Raw genomic sequence first — 14882 nt, forward strand, 5'->3', positions numbered from 1 at the left:
TGATTACCGTCTCAACGTTGGTGATATTTGCTCTTCACCTCTCACAGCAATCCGCCTCTTACCTTCTACACACATACCTCATACACCTATTCTTCTCCGTCTACATACAACCGTCTTTGTTATCATGAAAACCCCCCCTCCTCCCCCGACCTCAGCCCTAGAGCAACCTCAGCACCCTGAGATGCCCGTCTGGGGCCAGAACGATAGTCCTCATCCTCAACCTCCCAACCACCACGGTCCAGGCAAACACCGCCGCCACCCTCGCCGCCCTCCCCATGACCGCCACTTCCACCCCAACAGCCATGATCATCATGGCCATGAGTCAGCCAACAAGGAAATGAACTCCCCCGTTGATTTTGATGTTGATAGCTTTTGCGATTCTTGCTCGGAAGGCCAGGACTCGGAAACCATCCACACTCCTATGTCTGAACAGGGAGACAGAGAGCTTGGACACGATGGCGCTGCCGCTGCTCAAGGAGTAGACGAACCCGCACACCACTGGGATACTTTTGGCCCGCATCACCACCACTACCATTCTGACTGGCGCAAACCGCTAGGCGGACGCCATGAGCCTTTCGGCAGTCGTGGCCGTGGCCGTGGATTTGGTGGCCATCACCCCGGTGGCCATGGTAGACCCCATTCTCCCAATCACGGCCCTTGCCGGGGTGGCTTTCACCGCGACTCAATGATGTCCTTTGGCGAATTTGGTAGATCGCATCATGACATGCATGGTGGATCTCATGGAAAACACCACCATGGTCCTGGTGCTCATGGCCTACACGGTGGTTTTGGTTTTGGTGGCCCCAAACATGAAGCACACTTTGGACCGCACCATCATGGGCATCACCGGGGAGGGCCCCCTCCTCCTCCCCATGATATGGCTGATATCCCTGGCCCTCATACTAGACACTCTCATTCGGATAGACCATTCCGTGGCCATCACCACTCTCATGGCCCTCATGGTCCTCCGTCCCTCCACAGCTATCATGGTCATTCAGGCCCCCGCGGTCATCCAGGTCCCCACAGCCCTCCACCTTCCCATGGCCCTCGTGGCCCCCATGATCATCATGGCCATCATGGTCATCATGGTCATCACGGCCCTCGCGGCTTCCAGGGCCCCGGCTGTGGCAGAAATCTTGGACATCTCAAAGACTTTCTGCACCGTCCACAACTTTCCCTGTGAGCATTTGCATAACAAGAGCAAATTCTCCCATTTGTGTTTCATTTCTCGGGTTCCAGTCTAGAGGGTTACTGTACCCCAAGATCATGGAGCCATCCTGTTATTCTAGCGTGTTATCATTGTTTCTTTTTTTTGATCTGCATCTTTTGTTTTGGTTTTTGAGTTGAGAGGGTGTTTTTCTTTTTGTTGTGGGCTGATGCTTGATTTCACGAGTGGTGACTGACAGCATCACGATGGGCGTTTTTATTTTGCTTTGATTATTGAAGGAAATATGGAAAAAAAAAACTTGAAATTTGAATATTTAGAAGAAATAAAAAAAGCGTTGGCTATAGGTATTTGTTCAAAGGGAAAATAGTGTCAAGGAAACAGAATCCTCTATGCAAGTATTTGTATCTTCACGAAGGGGCAAGCATGATTTGTATGCGTGTAGTAATGGTTTGTATCATGTAACCAAGTGTGTGTAATATAGACAATGACTGAACAGTACTTGGGATAGAAGGACAAGTAGATGTGATATTGAGCATAGACTACTTTAAAAACTTGACATCGTCAAATCTCATGGTAATCACTCTCCCAGACTTGCAGCCAAGTACCACTGTAGATCCACGGATTTTGGAACAATACCCACGGAATGAAACAGGGATCCAAAGTACTGGAACTCCTCGCCACAATATCCAACAGCTATCCTGGCTAATACCAACATTATTAAGGGACTCAGAAAACGGACGAGTCACCACTTGGTTGGATAAAGGGGTATCATCAAGACGGATAGAGCCACGATCAGTAATAAGACGGGCCCCCGAAGATTCGAACTGAATAGATGACGTCCTGATATCATGAAATTCTTGAATACAAGCGCCGTCGCTAACTTGCCAGAGTCGTATTCGCTGGTCATCCGAGGCAGACGCCAGGAGCGTGCCATCGGGAGAGAAGACCACCGAGGTTACCCAATTTTTGTGACCTTCCAATGTACGGAGAGACGTGTCGTTTTGGACTGACCAAAGCCTGACGGTCCGATCCTGGGAAGCCGAGGCCAAGAGGCGACCGTCGGGTGAAAACGCCACTGATTCTACCCAGCGCTCATGGCCCCAAAGCTCCTGCAACCGGCCACCATCGCGGGTCTGCCACAGGCGGATCGAACAATCGCGCGAAACCGAGGCCACAAGTGCGCCATCAGGCGAAAATACCACAGAGGTTACCCAATCTCGATGGCCGCGAAGCTCTTGTATGCAAGTGCCGTCTTGAATTCGCCAAAGCCGAGCTGTCCCATCACTGGAACCCGAGGCCATGAGTGTGTCATCTGGTGAAAAGGCGACTGAGACTACTGAGCGTATGTGGCCCTTTAGTGTGCGTACGTGGGAACCGTCGTTGGTGCTCCAGAGGCAGACTGTGTTATCAGCTGAGACCGAGGCCAAGAGAGCACTATCGTGTGAAAAGGCAACCGAGTTCACCCAGTCTTTATGTTCCCGAGAGCTCTGTATACGGGTGCCATCGCGACTATTCCAGAGTTGCACTGTCCAAGACGCCGTTGAGGCGATAAATGAGCCATTGGGGGAGAACAATACATGATTCACACGCCGCAGGTTGCCCCTCGGTGTTTTTGTAAAACTTTCACTGTCGATGCTTTGCCAGGGCGATCCTTTGCCATTCTGTATGTCCGAGGATGAGAGAGTGTCACTAGTAACACGCCATAGTCGAAGGGTGTGATCATCTGAGGCCGAAGCTAGAAGCTTTCCATCGGGCGAGAAGGCGACTGAAGTTGTCCAGTTTTCATGCCCATTAAGCTCTTGCACCCGCGCATAATCACCAACACGCCAGAGGCGGCTTGTGTGATCGTTTGAGGCTGAGGCTAGCAATGAACCATCAGGTGAAAAGGCCACAGATGCTACAACATTGTGGTGCTTGAGTTCCTGCACACAAACACCGGATTCTCTGTCCCAAACTCGGACTGTACGATCGCCAGAGGCTGAAGCAAGGAGTGTGCTATCAGGTGAAAAGGCTACCGAGTATATGAAGCCCCGGTGGCCTTCAAGCTTCTGCACCAAAATACCATCATGGCTACGCCAGAGCTGAGCCGTCTCATCGCAGGAGCCCGAGGCTATCAATGTACCGTCAGGCGAAAAGGCCACGGAGTTGACTTGGTCGTTATGACCGGTAAACTCATGAACAAGAGCGCCGTCATCGGTGCGCCACAAACGGACAGTGTGATCATGTGAGGCTGAGGCGATGAGTGTCCCGTCAGGCGAAAACACCACAGCACTAACCCGGTCTCTGTGTCCATCTAGTTTCCGCAGGCAAGAGCCATCATCTGTGCTCCAGATCTGAACGGTTCGGTCCTTTGAGGATGAAGCTAGCAGCTTTCCACTGGGAGAGAAGGCTACTGAGGTGGCAAAGTCTTCATGGCCTTTGAGCTTGTGGATACAGGCGCCGTCGTCGCTACGCCAAAGCCGAACCGTATGATCATACGAAGCCGATGCCACAAGGGTACCGTTAGGCGAAAACGCCACCGACTTTACCTCGCGCCTATGGCCCTCCAAAGTCTGTTGACATTGGTCCCAATGGTCTTCCGGCTCTGGCGGTAGAGATATCCATTTTGAAATTTCGCTTTGGAAGGCTCGTCGGACTGGACTGCTCTTTGGTGCAAATAGGAGAACGGAAGAGTAGATCTGAAGGGGTGCGTGGTCTATCGCCGACAGATTGATTTGAACTAGCCGCACAGCGTCCTGGACAAAGTCTCGGAAATCTTGGTTCCTTGTCGTCTGTGGGCTGTTAGTCTCCCGAAACAATACGTTTTGCTATACACAAAGTACTTACAGTAATGGCTGCTTGCAGATCCTTGAGGATCTTGAGGCTCTCCGAGGTACGACCCATGAGACTCAATGCTTCCAACCATTGCAAGAAATGTTTCCGCAGAAACTCAAAAATAGTGCTCGTGTCGTCAAGCATCGCCTCTACCCGCTGTAAGTGATAGACGCAGTAAAGACAGGCATATTGCACTTCAGGCGGAATGCAGGCTTTTATAGCCTTCTCGTCAATGGTAGAGCGGTTTGTCCCTGGCCGTACGAGCCGACAAATATCTGCCCGTAGACTTTGACTCAAGATGCCCAAGCAGTTTTCAGCTATCATTTTATGAGTGCTCTTCTCATCGATCCAAAAACGATTGATGTCTTTTTTCTCAGAGTCAACCAAGAAGTCACGAAAGGACAAATGCAAAAGTCTCACTGGTAACTGGCTTGAAGAGGGAACACTGAGGACCGAGTGCAGTGAGTCAAGCCGGTTATCAATAATATTTTTAGGGATATTGAGAAGCTTGCTTAATGCGCCAGTTGAAAGGGGGCTTGCAAGTACCGCGATAGAGCCAACGATGCTTCGAAACTGGCTAATCACTTTGCTCTGCTGTTTCGTGGACAAATTGTCGATTAGCCTATTCAATACAGGAAGATATGTTGCGCTCAGCTGCGATGTTTGGTTTTCCGTTTGGAAACGGAGAACCTCGGCCAGCTGGGTTTTTGGATCACCACATCTGCGGTCACCTATAAACCGGCAAGTTGTGGCTGCGAATATAAATAGAGGAATCGCCATTCTGACAAGAGCTTGGATGTTGTCTGTTCCAGGCCAGTCATGACCAAGTTGTCGGCCGGCGGGGACCGATTTGTTGTACTCCGCCTTGATTCTGTAGAGCTCATGGTTTAGAAAAGCGGCGATGTCGTGCTCGATGACCTCGGGTGCTATATCGTGGAGAATCAGGTTTTGAACGGCACCATCTACTGCGTTGAAGCCAAGGCGAATAGGCAATTCGGGCCTGCTGGTGATAAGGAACTTGGGGGTTAGGTCCAAAGTCTCTGTGCAACTCGAGAAGAGCTTGATAACAAGTTTCGCGTCTTCCTCTTGGTCACATTCGTCAAGAGCATCGATAACAAATACCAGAGTGGCCTTTTTGGCGGTCGTGAGAGTAGCTTTGGATATTGGCTGTTTGATCAACTTGTCGAACTGCTCTCGCATGGCCTTTTGAGATATGCTTGGACTTTTGTCAATTGCAGATTTTATGTGAGGTGCAATGTCAGGATGCATTTCGGCTAGCTGAGTAGCGATAGTGGTGATGAATCTCGAGACGCCCCCACGGTCAGTTTCTCCTCTTTTGAAGAAAAAACTGGCACCGAGCCGGTGCAAGCCCGAAAGTCGCTTGCAAATAGTGCGAGAGACGGTTGACTTGCCCGTACCAGCCATACCGTTGAGCCAGAACAGCGGCTTGGTAGAAGGGTCGCTCGCCCACTTTTGGATCTCTACGAGAAGACCAACTCGCGTATTTGGGAGGCAAGAAGCATTGTGCTCTTCTTCCTGCGAGTCGAATGATGCCCCAGCTGCTATAGGCAGCGCACCAAGAGCCGTCTTTTGGTCAACACTAATCAGATGGCGTCCGATTTGTTCAACATTGTGATCGACTTCGAGGAGAATTTCACTGTATGAGACAACTGTCAGAGTGTGTTTGTGATGGGCAGAATATAAATCTTACGTTTGATCGATCTGGAGAGTTTGGAAGATTGCTTGGTTTTGTTGGTGGAACTCTCTAATCAAGACCTCCATCTCGTCGCGCTTAAAAGGCCATTTCAATGAATAAAGACTCAACCTCCGCATCATATTACGGCCGGTTTTGACTTTGAGTGCTTGTTCCAGTTTCTCGAGGTCAAAATGACTGCGCTTCAAGGCGTCATTGAGGCTCTGGGAACTCTTGAGTTTCTCTCCATTCGGACCGTCCAACAAGTCTTTGACTTGCTGTGTGATTTTTTGCAGGCTGGTGACTTCACCGTAAAGGCGATTGATATCTGCAGCGGTATTTTTGACATCTTTGGCGTACTTTAGACAAAGTGAGCCAACTTTTATGGATAAGTCAATAACCGAAAGAATGTTCACAGCAACACCAAGCGCCTCCATCGTCGCTTGATAAATGAGATGTCGGTCTCATTCAACTCACAGTCACGCGTTCGTTGAACCAAAGGGACTTCTCGCGGTTCATGCAGATGAGGGGCTGACGAGGGCCAGGCTCTCACTGTATGCAGGCGAACGCCACCCTGGGCCCAAATGCCACATTTGGCTGGCAAGCGAACATGGCTGCAGCAAAATAGCCCCAGCCTCTTATTGACAAATGGCTCAGTAGAAATAGTCGCACGACTCCCTTCTTTGCTGTAATATCATTTCTGTAATAGACTTGACTGTAGCCGCTAGATTTTGCAGCTGCCATCTATTTCATGTGATACAAACATTTATTGTGTAACTTCTGTTTGAGGCCATTGGGGACAGCAAGAAGAAATGTTTTCCACGATTAGTTAACTACTGGAGATTCAAACTTCCATCATTAGTCTTCCATTCCATTTCAGCCCTTCAACAGGCTAATACTTGCGCCAATGAAATCAAGTACCTCACTTTCTGTCATGGCTGTATGCGAGGCTAATCACGTGGCCGTTGGGCAGCCTGCATTTCGCCCGCATACAGTGGGATGGGCCTGGTGCCCGACAGTCTCTCTTGAAATCCTTACTTGGAAGAGGAAAATCGAAGGAGACTTGATTCTCGATAGAAGCCCACCTTCAACATTAAATCCACACGAAACACATCATTGACCAGCGATTGCCGCCTTCAAAGAGAGACGAACATCCCCCACTCCTCTGCCGTTTCCAGAATGGAGGCTCTGGGTGCTGCTACCAGTGTCATCGCAGTCATTGAATTGGCTGCCAAGGTTGGCTCACTCTGCTTTCAGTACAGCAAAGCCGTCAAAAACTCCACTACTGAAATCAACCAGCTACGACAGGAAGTCACTGTATTGGAAAATGTCACCAAGCAGGTTCAAGAAATGTTGGGGAAGCCAGAGGGTCAAGTGCTTAAACAGTCTGAAAGTCTGGATGTTGTTCTCCAGGAGAGCAATTCAAAGCTCAAGGAACTCGTCCAAAGGCTAGAGCCCAAGTCCACCAGTAAATGGAGAATACGAGTTACCCGTGCGCTAAAATGGCCATTTCAGCGCGAAGAAGTGGGTGGACTTGTCGGGGACATTCAGAGATACAACGAAACAATCTCCCATATTCTTCAAGTTCACCAAACGTAAGATGCCCTTCTCACTTTTCTCGAGCCAACTTTAATGAGTCTTTGGTTTAGCAATCTTCTTCACGAACTCTGTCGCAAAGCTGTTCTGGATACTCTTCCTATTGCAAGCGGAGCATCGTTTGACTCCCACGACGAAACACGCAATGCAGTCTGTCTGCCAGGGACCCGAATGGAGCTTATCACTGATGTCAAAACATGGGCGAGTGATTCGTCTTCCAAGTCTCTCTTTTGGTTGAATGGTATGGCCGGCACAGGAAAATCCACCATATCCCGGACTATCTGCCGCGACTTTGCAGAGTGTGGACAGCTTGCTGCAAGCTTCTTTTTCAAAAGAGGCGAAGGTGATCGCGGAAACCTGTCAAGATTCGCCACGACGCTTGCTACCCAGCTCGCCGATAAGTACCCGGACTTTGCGCAAAGCATCCGCACTGCGATTAATGACGACAAAAGTATTGTGAGAAAGGGCGCAAAAGATCAGTTTGAGAAGCTGATTAAGGAACCACTGACCAACATTTCTCTTGATTCACGTAAAAAGCCTTCCCTTGTTTTTGTCATCGAAGCTCTTGACGAGTGCGATAATGACGATGATATAAAGCTCATCATTAATCTTTTCTCCTCCTGCACAAAGATTACCAACCCAAACATGAAACTGAAGTGGCTTGTCACCAGTCGACCTGACCTGCCCATCCGCCTTGGCTTCAGTGCTGTAAAGGGGGAATTTCAGGATCTTGTGCTCCATGACATATCGCCTGGTGTTATTGAGCATGATATTGCTGCTTTCTTGAATCACGAGCTTGATAGAATCAAGACCAATTACAACAATTTTGCAGACCTCGAAAATCAACTACCCCCTGACTGGCCTGGAAAAGACAACATACAGGTTCTTGTGGGAATGGCCACACCACTGTTCATTTTTGCGTCTACAACTTGTCGGTTCCTCAGCGATCAGAGGCGTGGCGATCCAGATAGACAGCTTGATGAAATCTTACGCCTGAACAGGGAAAGTCAAGTGTCGCGGCTAGACGCGACTTACTTGCCCGTCTTGAATAGTCTTACTCAGAATTTGTCAGATAGAGAACTGAAAACTGCAACTGAAATATTTCGGCAGATTGTTGGTCCTATTGTTGTAGTTGCCAGCCCTCTTTCAATCAATGCATTGGGACAGCTTCTGGGTATCCCGAAAGCCGTGATCAAAACACAACTTGATTCGCTGTACTCGGTACTTAGCGTTCCATCCTCGGATCAACTACCCGTGCGGCTACTCCATCTTTCCTTCCGCGACTTTCTCGTCGACCCTGAAAAGCGTGGGAAAAGTCATTTTTGGGTGGATGAAAAAGAAACCCACATGAGTTTGGCTAAAAGCTGTCTGCGTATCATGAAAGAGCGCTTGCATCAAGACATTTGTCAACTTGTACTACCAGGAACAAAGTGCGCCGATATTCAAAGCGAGTCGGTCCAGACTCATCTCGGTCCAGAGCTGCAATATGCTTGTCTTTACTGGGTTAACCATCTCCAAAGGGGGGAAGCTCCGGTCGATGATAACAGTGATGTTCTTCAGTTTTTGCGGGAACACTTGCTTCATTGGTTAGAAGCAATGAGTCTAATCGGAAGAGCCCCGGAAAGTCTCAGCATGTTAAGGACTCTGCAAACAATCTTAAAAGTGAGTGCTCGTCATGGACTGGAGATGGTCGATGAACTAACAGTCTGTAGGCAAATGAAAGCCGAGATCTTCAAGCTCTTTTACAAGACGCGATACGGCTAGTACGAACGAACCTACCAACAATAATCGACACACCTCTCCAGGTTTATTCCTCCGTAATCGCCTTCGCTCCAAAGAATAGCCTGGTCCGGCGAATCTTTCAACAAAATATTCCAGAGTGGATATTACTAAAACCTGAGGCAAATCAGGAGTGGGATCAGTGTGAACAGATCTTGGAGGGCCATACTGAAGCCGTTGTGTCAGTGACCTTCTCACCTGACGGCGGGCTCGTAGCTTCAGCTTCGCGGGATAAAACGGTGCGGCTCTGGAGAACCGATGACGGCACCTGCACCCAGGAGTTGAGGGGTCACACTGAAGACGTAACTTCGGTGGTCTTCTCACCTGACGGCGGGCTTGTAGCTTCAGCTTCGTGGGATAAAACGGTGCGGCTCTGGCGAGCCGATGACGGGACCTGCACCCAGGAGTTGAGGGGTCACACTGCATACGTAACTTCAGTGGCCTTCTCACCTGACGGCCGGCTCGTAGCTTCAGCTTCGGAGGATGGAACGGTTCGGCTCTGGCGAACCGATGACGGCATCTGCGCCCAGGAGTTGAGGGATCACACTACAATCGTTAAGTCAGTGACCTTCTCACCTGACGGCTGGCTCGTAGCTTCAGCTTCGTGGGATAAAACGGTGCGGCTCTGGCGAACCGATGACGGCACCTGCGCCCAGGAGTTAAGGGGTCACGCTGGAAACGTTGAGTCGGTGACCTTCTCACCTGACGGCCGGCTCGTAGCTTCAGCTTCGAATGATGAAACGGTGCGGCTCTGGCGAGCCGATGACGGGACCTGCACCCAGGAGTTGAGCGGTCACACTAAATACGTAACTTCGGTGGTCTTCTCACCTGACGGCCGGCTCGTAGCTTCAGCTTCGTGGGATAAAACGGTGCGGCTCTGGCGAACCGATGACGGTACCTGCGTCCAGGAGTCGAGCGGTCACACTACAATCGTTGCGGCAGTGGCCTTCTCACCTGACGGCGGCCTCGTAGCTTCAGCTTCGTGGGATAAAACGGTGCGGCTCTGGCGAACCGATGACGGCACCTGCGCCCAGGAGCTGCGGGGTTTCACCAGAACTCTTAAATTTGAGTTTTCTGGGGGTTTTCTTATCACTGATGCCGGTAAAATCGATGTTTCTCACGGGTCATCAATCAACGAAACAACTTCCCGGCCTCTTGTTGACAACTCCAACCACATCAGCACAAGTTCAGACCGGTGCTGGATATTGTGGAATGGTATTCCAATCTTGTGGATGCCTCTTTCATTCCGTGGGGACTGTTTATCAGTACATGAATCCATTGTGGTACTTGGCACTCGGTTTGGGAAGGTTACTATCATGAGATTTGGGAATCTTGAGTTTATGAGGCCATCCATGCAGCGTGTACTTTTGCAACAAAGTACATAGTCCTGAATATAGTGCTTTCGCCTCACATTACTCCCGACTGTTAGTGGAGCCATCGTGTAGATATAGATTTCGGTAGAGAGGGATCGAACATGCTCGGGACTCATTGAAACCTTCGCTTGGTAGCAAGTATGAATGTTACAGCGACACTGACTATGCGGCGAGTTTGTTATCAGAGGTGAAAGGCGTTAGCTTGACTCAAATATGTAATTTTATTTCCAAAATGGACGCGCAAGATTTACACCAGATGGCAATAAACCGGGCGCGCTGAAGAAGCTGAAAACGAGTAGTCTACAGAGACAAAGACGCAAAGGAAAACATAGCACGAGAACAAGGAGCAGTTTCAGCAACACAAGAGTAGCATCTCTTCAAATGTGTCTTGCGAAGCAATTCTAAACGTGCACCCACACTAGCATGATGATGATATCCAGACCCTTGGAAGCAGCGCCGTCATACTTGAAGCTCCACATGCCGTCCTGGGCGTCGTCCCAGAATGCCGCAGTGGCACTGTGCATGCCGCGGCGGGCACCCGAAGCCTTGAACTCCTTCTCTTTGGGCTCGGCGCTTTCCTCGGTCTCGTCGTCATCATCGTCCTCGTCCTCGCTGGGCGCCGTGTGCTGCACGATGGAGCTGTTGCACACAAACTTGTACCGGGGGCTATTGGCCTTCTTGATGTTCTTAGTCTCGTCAATGCAGGCCTCTAGAATGGTGTTCTGTTGGTCACGTAGCATAGTGTCAGCGGAGAATAGGCAACGCGTTGGGCCAAAAGATGGTACCGGGGATGTAGAGAAACTAGGCTGTTACGTACAATAATAGTGTTGTTCCATTCTGCTGTCTTGGGATGGTCGTAGCACTTGGCGTCTCCGATGGCCTTCTCGCAAGCCTAGCCGAGGGGTTAGTATTGAAGAGCCGATCGCACGACAGGCCGGGTTTGATGGACATACCGAAGTAGCAATCTCAGTAAGGCGAGAGACGGGGATGGGCTAGAGCATACGATGGCAGAGCGTCAGCAAGATGCGATTCCGAGTCACGCAGCAGAGCATCGCGAGGCACGGCGTGCGCCGACGAGAGCGCGTCTGGCGATGTCGACGTGCGGAGCCGCGACACGGACGCAGCAGCCTCTCGTCGGCGAAGGCAGCCACGCCGAGCAGCGGCGGCCAGGGGCGCCACAACGTACAATCTTCTTGGTGGGAGCCGCGGCGTCAGACATTGTGGCAGCAGACGTGGTGGGTGGCGATGGGTCTGGGTATTGTGGATTATGGCGGATATGGCTTGTCTTGTCTGGTCCTCGGCAAAGGCGTGGAGTTGCGATAAACGGGTGTAAAATGAGAAATAAAACGGCGTTCGACAGACAACGGACGAGGGATTAGACGGATCTGGGCTGAGCGTGGATGGGAGAAGGTCGACTAGTTACGGCGAGTTCCTATTTGCATGTCCTCTGATTTGGAGGGATGACAAGGCCAGGCACGACTGAGACAAAACAGCCAGAGCTAGTAAACAAGCCTGGCCAATCACAGCAGCCAGGTTGGAGTGGGGAGACAAAGGGCGAAGGCGAGCCAAGGGTCAAACCCCAGGGAGAAGATAAGCGTGGAAGCCGTTAGGGTTAGGACTGTGGAGAGCAGCGAGCTGGATGAGCCAATCACCGGCCGGCGCAATTCAACGTGCTGGAGCATAAGCTCTGTGTCTCCAAACGAGGAAGGCGTCCAGCATGAAGATCGCAACTGCGCTGGCACGACGCGACGCATTGCGAACAATTTCAGCAGAAAAATGTAGAGCGGCATCGATCATGTTGATTGCTGGCAGTTATTAATCTCTCATAAATGCACTGTTAACGCTGACTCTGACTGATTTTTTTGACTGCCTGCCCACGCAAAACTTGCTTTTTTTTAGCGTCTCGCCTCTTTCAGCAGGCGCGCAAGGAGCCGTGCCTTCCTTCCAAGTCCAGGCTCAAATAAAGCTAACGTCCTCGAATTTGCGGGAGCTTTCTTGTTTTCGCTCCTCTCCCTCTTTTCTTCTCTTCTCCTCTCCCATCGTCCACCGCCTTTTGCACTTGCCCACCAACGCTCGCCGGCCTAGTATTTCTTACGCGATCGTGCCGTTGCTTTTGTTTTGTCCATCGCCGCTCTCTTGCTGCGTTAATTATCGACATCCCCCATCTCTTAGCTCGACCGACTTTTGCCTCCCGGCCCATATCGCGACTCGCCAACACCTGTCATCTCACCAGCTTCCACACATCGCGCACTTGTCCATACATCGTAATCGCCCTATTTTCTATTGTCTATATCTAATCAGCTGCCATGTCGACTCAGCCTCTCCTCCAGACCGCCCCCGGTATGCACCTCTCGCCCCGTTCCGTCCGTTTCTCGCATCACACTTACTGACAGTCTCTCCCCAGGCAAACGCATCGCCCTGCCCACGCGTGTCGAGCCCAAGGTCTTCTTCGCCAACGAGCGTACTTTTCTCTCCTGGCTCAACTTTACCGTCGTCATCGGCGCCCTGGCCATTGGCATGCTCAACTTTGGCGACCGCCCGGCCTTTGTCTCGTCCTTTATGTTTACGGGCGTCGCCATGCTGACCATGATCTACGCCCTGACGACCTATCATTGGCGTGCGAAATCCATTCGAATGCGTGGCCAAGCAGGCTTCGACGACCGCTTTGGCCCGACCTTCCTGGCCATCATTCTTATGCTCGCCATTGTCGTCAACTTTGTCCTGCGGATATCTTACGACAACTCGGCCAAGCCCGTTGATCCCCAGGTTTAGATAATGCCCTGAGATCCATGTCACACCTCAAGACACATGTCCCGCCGTCCACAATCTATCGCGGCCCTCGTGTCGCTTCTATACTGCTTCTTCAGAAGCTAACCAACCCCGCTTTGCCTTCCCCGATCAATGTCTGGTACTCCCATTTCTTGCCCATCATGTATTCTAAAGCAGCTTATGTTGTCTGGTGTCGGCTTTTTTTAGCCACACGCCACGGTTGTGGCTGCCATGTCTTTTTCTCTTATTCATGTTTTGTTGATGTAGCCAAAACTTTTTTTACTTTGCTCCCTTACTCTACCGTATCCTCGCTAGTCTGCATACTGATGCCCGGGCTGCTCCGAAGCTCTGGTATTGACACCACAGAAAGATATATGCTTAGTGACATCGTAGGCCGTTGGGCTTTGGGCGGGTTCGCAGCCCGCTCGAATCGATTTGCGGTAGATTCAAAGTAGTCATCATCACTCTCGTCGTCGGCGTTTTGATCGCCTTGTGCAGTGCTTTGTTGTGCTGCTTGTGCGTCGTCATCCACAGCCGGCACAGCCACCATTTCCCGTGCCCCACCCTGACTATGGCCCCGGGCGCCATTCCTCTTGTTCTTCCCTGTGGCCCTGGCCGCGCTCTCGAAAAGCCTATTGTACTGAACCCAAGCCGTGCCCTCTGCAGCCAGTAGGCTCTTGACCTTTTCCGCAATCGAAATCATCTTGCCGACGTCGCCCGGCCGCGCATGCAGAAACACCAGCGCGGCCTGGCTATCCTTGCCGGCAGGACTTGTAGAGAGATGCTGCAGCGCGCGGGTAATGCGCGTCCGCAGTTGCGACGACGATATCACGGACAGCTGCAGAACCGTGTACTTTTTGCAGAGAGTCGCGAGCAGCGGCTCGTGGGCGGCCGTGGGCAGAGGCGTTGACAATGTGTTGGCGTTGCTGCTATTGCTATTGCTATTGCTGCTGCTGGTCAGAGCGGTGGCGCGCTGGGGTGGCGCATGCGCAGCCTCGGCGGAGCTGGCGCTGGCAGGGTGGGCTGGGGCGCCGGCGGCAGCGTGCTCGTCGGCGGTGCTAGGGGCCTGCAATTTGGGCTTCTTGGTAGGCTGCGGCGGACTGGCAGTGTGTTTGCGCTTGGAAGCTGTGGGAATGGGAGGCATGGCGGTGGGTTGTTGTGTCAAGATGGGCGCTGGGGCGGTGATGATGTATCGTGTGGTGGGCGTAGAAGAAGAAACAAGAGTCTTGGCTGCCTGCTTTCGTTTCAGTGTATGAGAGAGAATGAAGAAAAAAAAAGCAGCCTAGAGAATGCAGTCTCCTGTTGTCGCGTTGTGTTGGCAGATGATCTTCGTCCATTTCGTCGCGGCGTGACGAGAAATCTGACAAGTTGGACAGCTTCTTATCGATAAGTGTGGATCTTTGAAATCGGCCTTGTGTCACCTGGGCATTATGTGCACAATTACTTGTACATGTCAAAGTGCTTGGCTCTGTAGTCACAGGACAACTCTATACAGAGATATAGAGACTTGCATGTGAAGATATGTATAGTTATCAGAAGTCTAACTTGTGTCATCTATCGCCCCTGGAGCATGCAAAGGGTGCTGGGTTACGATTTATCAAGGGTCTTTTCCCACTAGACTGGGTAGTATAAGCCCCTAGAGGAGACTCGATAATGTGTCCAGAGAATTTTGAATGACACCAGCCGGCAT

At 51.1% G+C, this 14882-nt stretch overlaps 6 protein-coding genes across 6 annotated transcripts; 3 read left to right on the forward strand and 3 right to left on the reverse strand.

Moving 5' to 3' along the window:
• Positions 1 to 124: 124 nt before the first annotated feature.
• Positions 125 to 1244, forward strand: BROUX77_000156 (uncharacterized protein; the record flags this gene model as incomplete). The annotated part of the gene is made up of 2 exons (XM_073746001.1): positions 125 to 629; positions 712 to 1244. 2 exons carry the CDS (start codon positions 125 to 127, stop codon positions 1242 to 1244), a joined length of 1038 nt encoding a protein of 345 aa, XP_073608393.1.
• Positions 1245 to 1707: 463 nt separating this feature from the next.
• On the reverse strand, positions 1708 to 6112 carry BROUX77_000157 (uncharacterized protein; the record flags this gene model as incomplete). Its single annotated transcript, XM_073746012.1, has 3 exons — positions 1708 to 3939; positions 3995 to 5639; positions 5694 to 6112. The coding sequence occupies 3 exons, from the start codon at positions 6110 to 6112 to the stop codon at positions 1708 to 1710; spliced, it is 4296 nt and encodes a 1431-aa protein (XP_073608394.1).
• A 742-nt stretch (positions 6113 to 6854) lies between these two features.
• On the forward strand, positions 6855 to 10435 carry BROUX77_000158 (uncharacterized protein; the record flags this gene model as incomplete). Its single annotated transcript, XM_073746023.1, has 3 exons — positions 6855 to 7270; positions 7325 to 8586; positions 9150 to 10435. 3 exons carry the CDS (start codon positions 6855 to 6857, stop codon positions 10433 to 10435), a joined length of 2964 nt encoding a protein of 987 aa, XP_073608395.1.
• Positions 10436 to 10824: 389 nt separating this feature from the next.
• On the reverse strand, positions 10825 to 11642 carry BROUX77_000159 (uncharacterized protein; the record flags this gene model as incomplete). The annotated part of the gene is made up of 4 exons (XM_073746034.1): positions 10825 to 11145; positions 11241 to 11315; positions 11377 to 11415; positions 11610 to 11642. 4 exons carry the CDS (start codon positions 11640 to 11642, stop codon positions 10825 to 10827), a joined length of 468 nt encoding a protein of 155 aa, XP_073608396.1.
• Positions 11643 to 12729: 1087 nt separating this feature from the next.
• On the forward strand, positions 12730 to 13195 carry BROUX77_000160 (uncharacterized protein; the record flags this gene model as incomplete). Its single annotated transcript, XM_073746046.1, has 2 exons — positions 12730 to 12763; positions 12828 to 13195. The coding sequence occupies 2 exons, from the start codon at positions 12730 to 12732 to the stop codon at positions 13193 to 13195; spliced, it is 402 nt and encodes a 133-aa protein (XP_073608397.1).
• A 289-nt stretch (positions 13196 to 13484) lies between these two features.
• On the reverse strand, positions 13485 to 14336 carry BROUX77_000161 (uncharacterized protein; the record flags this gene model as incomplete). The annotated part of the gene is made up of 1 exon (XM_073746057.1): positions 13485 to 14336. The coding sequence occupies one exon, from the start codon at positions 14334 to 14336 to the stop codon at positions 13485 to 13487; it is 852 nt and encodes a 283-aa protein (XP_073608398.1).
• Positions 14337 to 14882: the final 546 nt, after the last annotated feature.

Source organism: Berkeleyomyces rouxiae, assembly GCF_048999995.1.
Source record: "Berkeleyomyces rouxiae strain 22BRR77 chromosome Unknown BrBRR77_ptg000001l, whole genome shotgun sequence".
Taxonomy (NCBI): Eukaryota; Fungi; Ascomycota; class Sordariomycetes; order Microascales; family Ceratocystidaceae; genus Berkeleyomyces; species Berkeleyomyces rouxiae.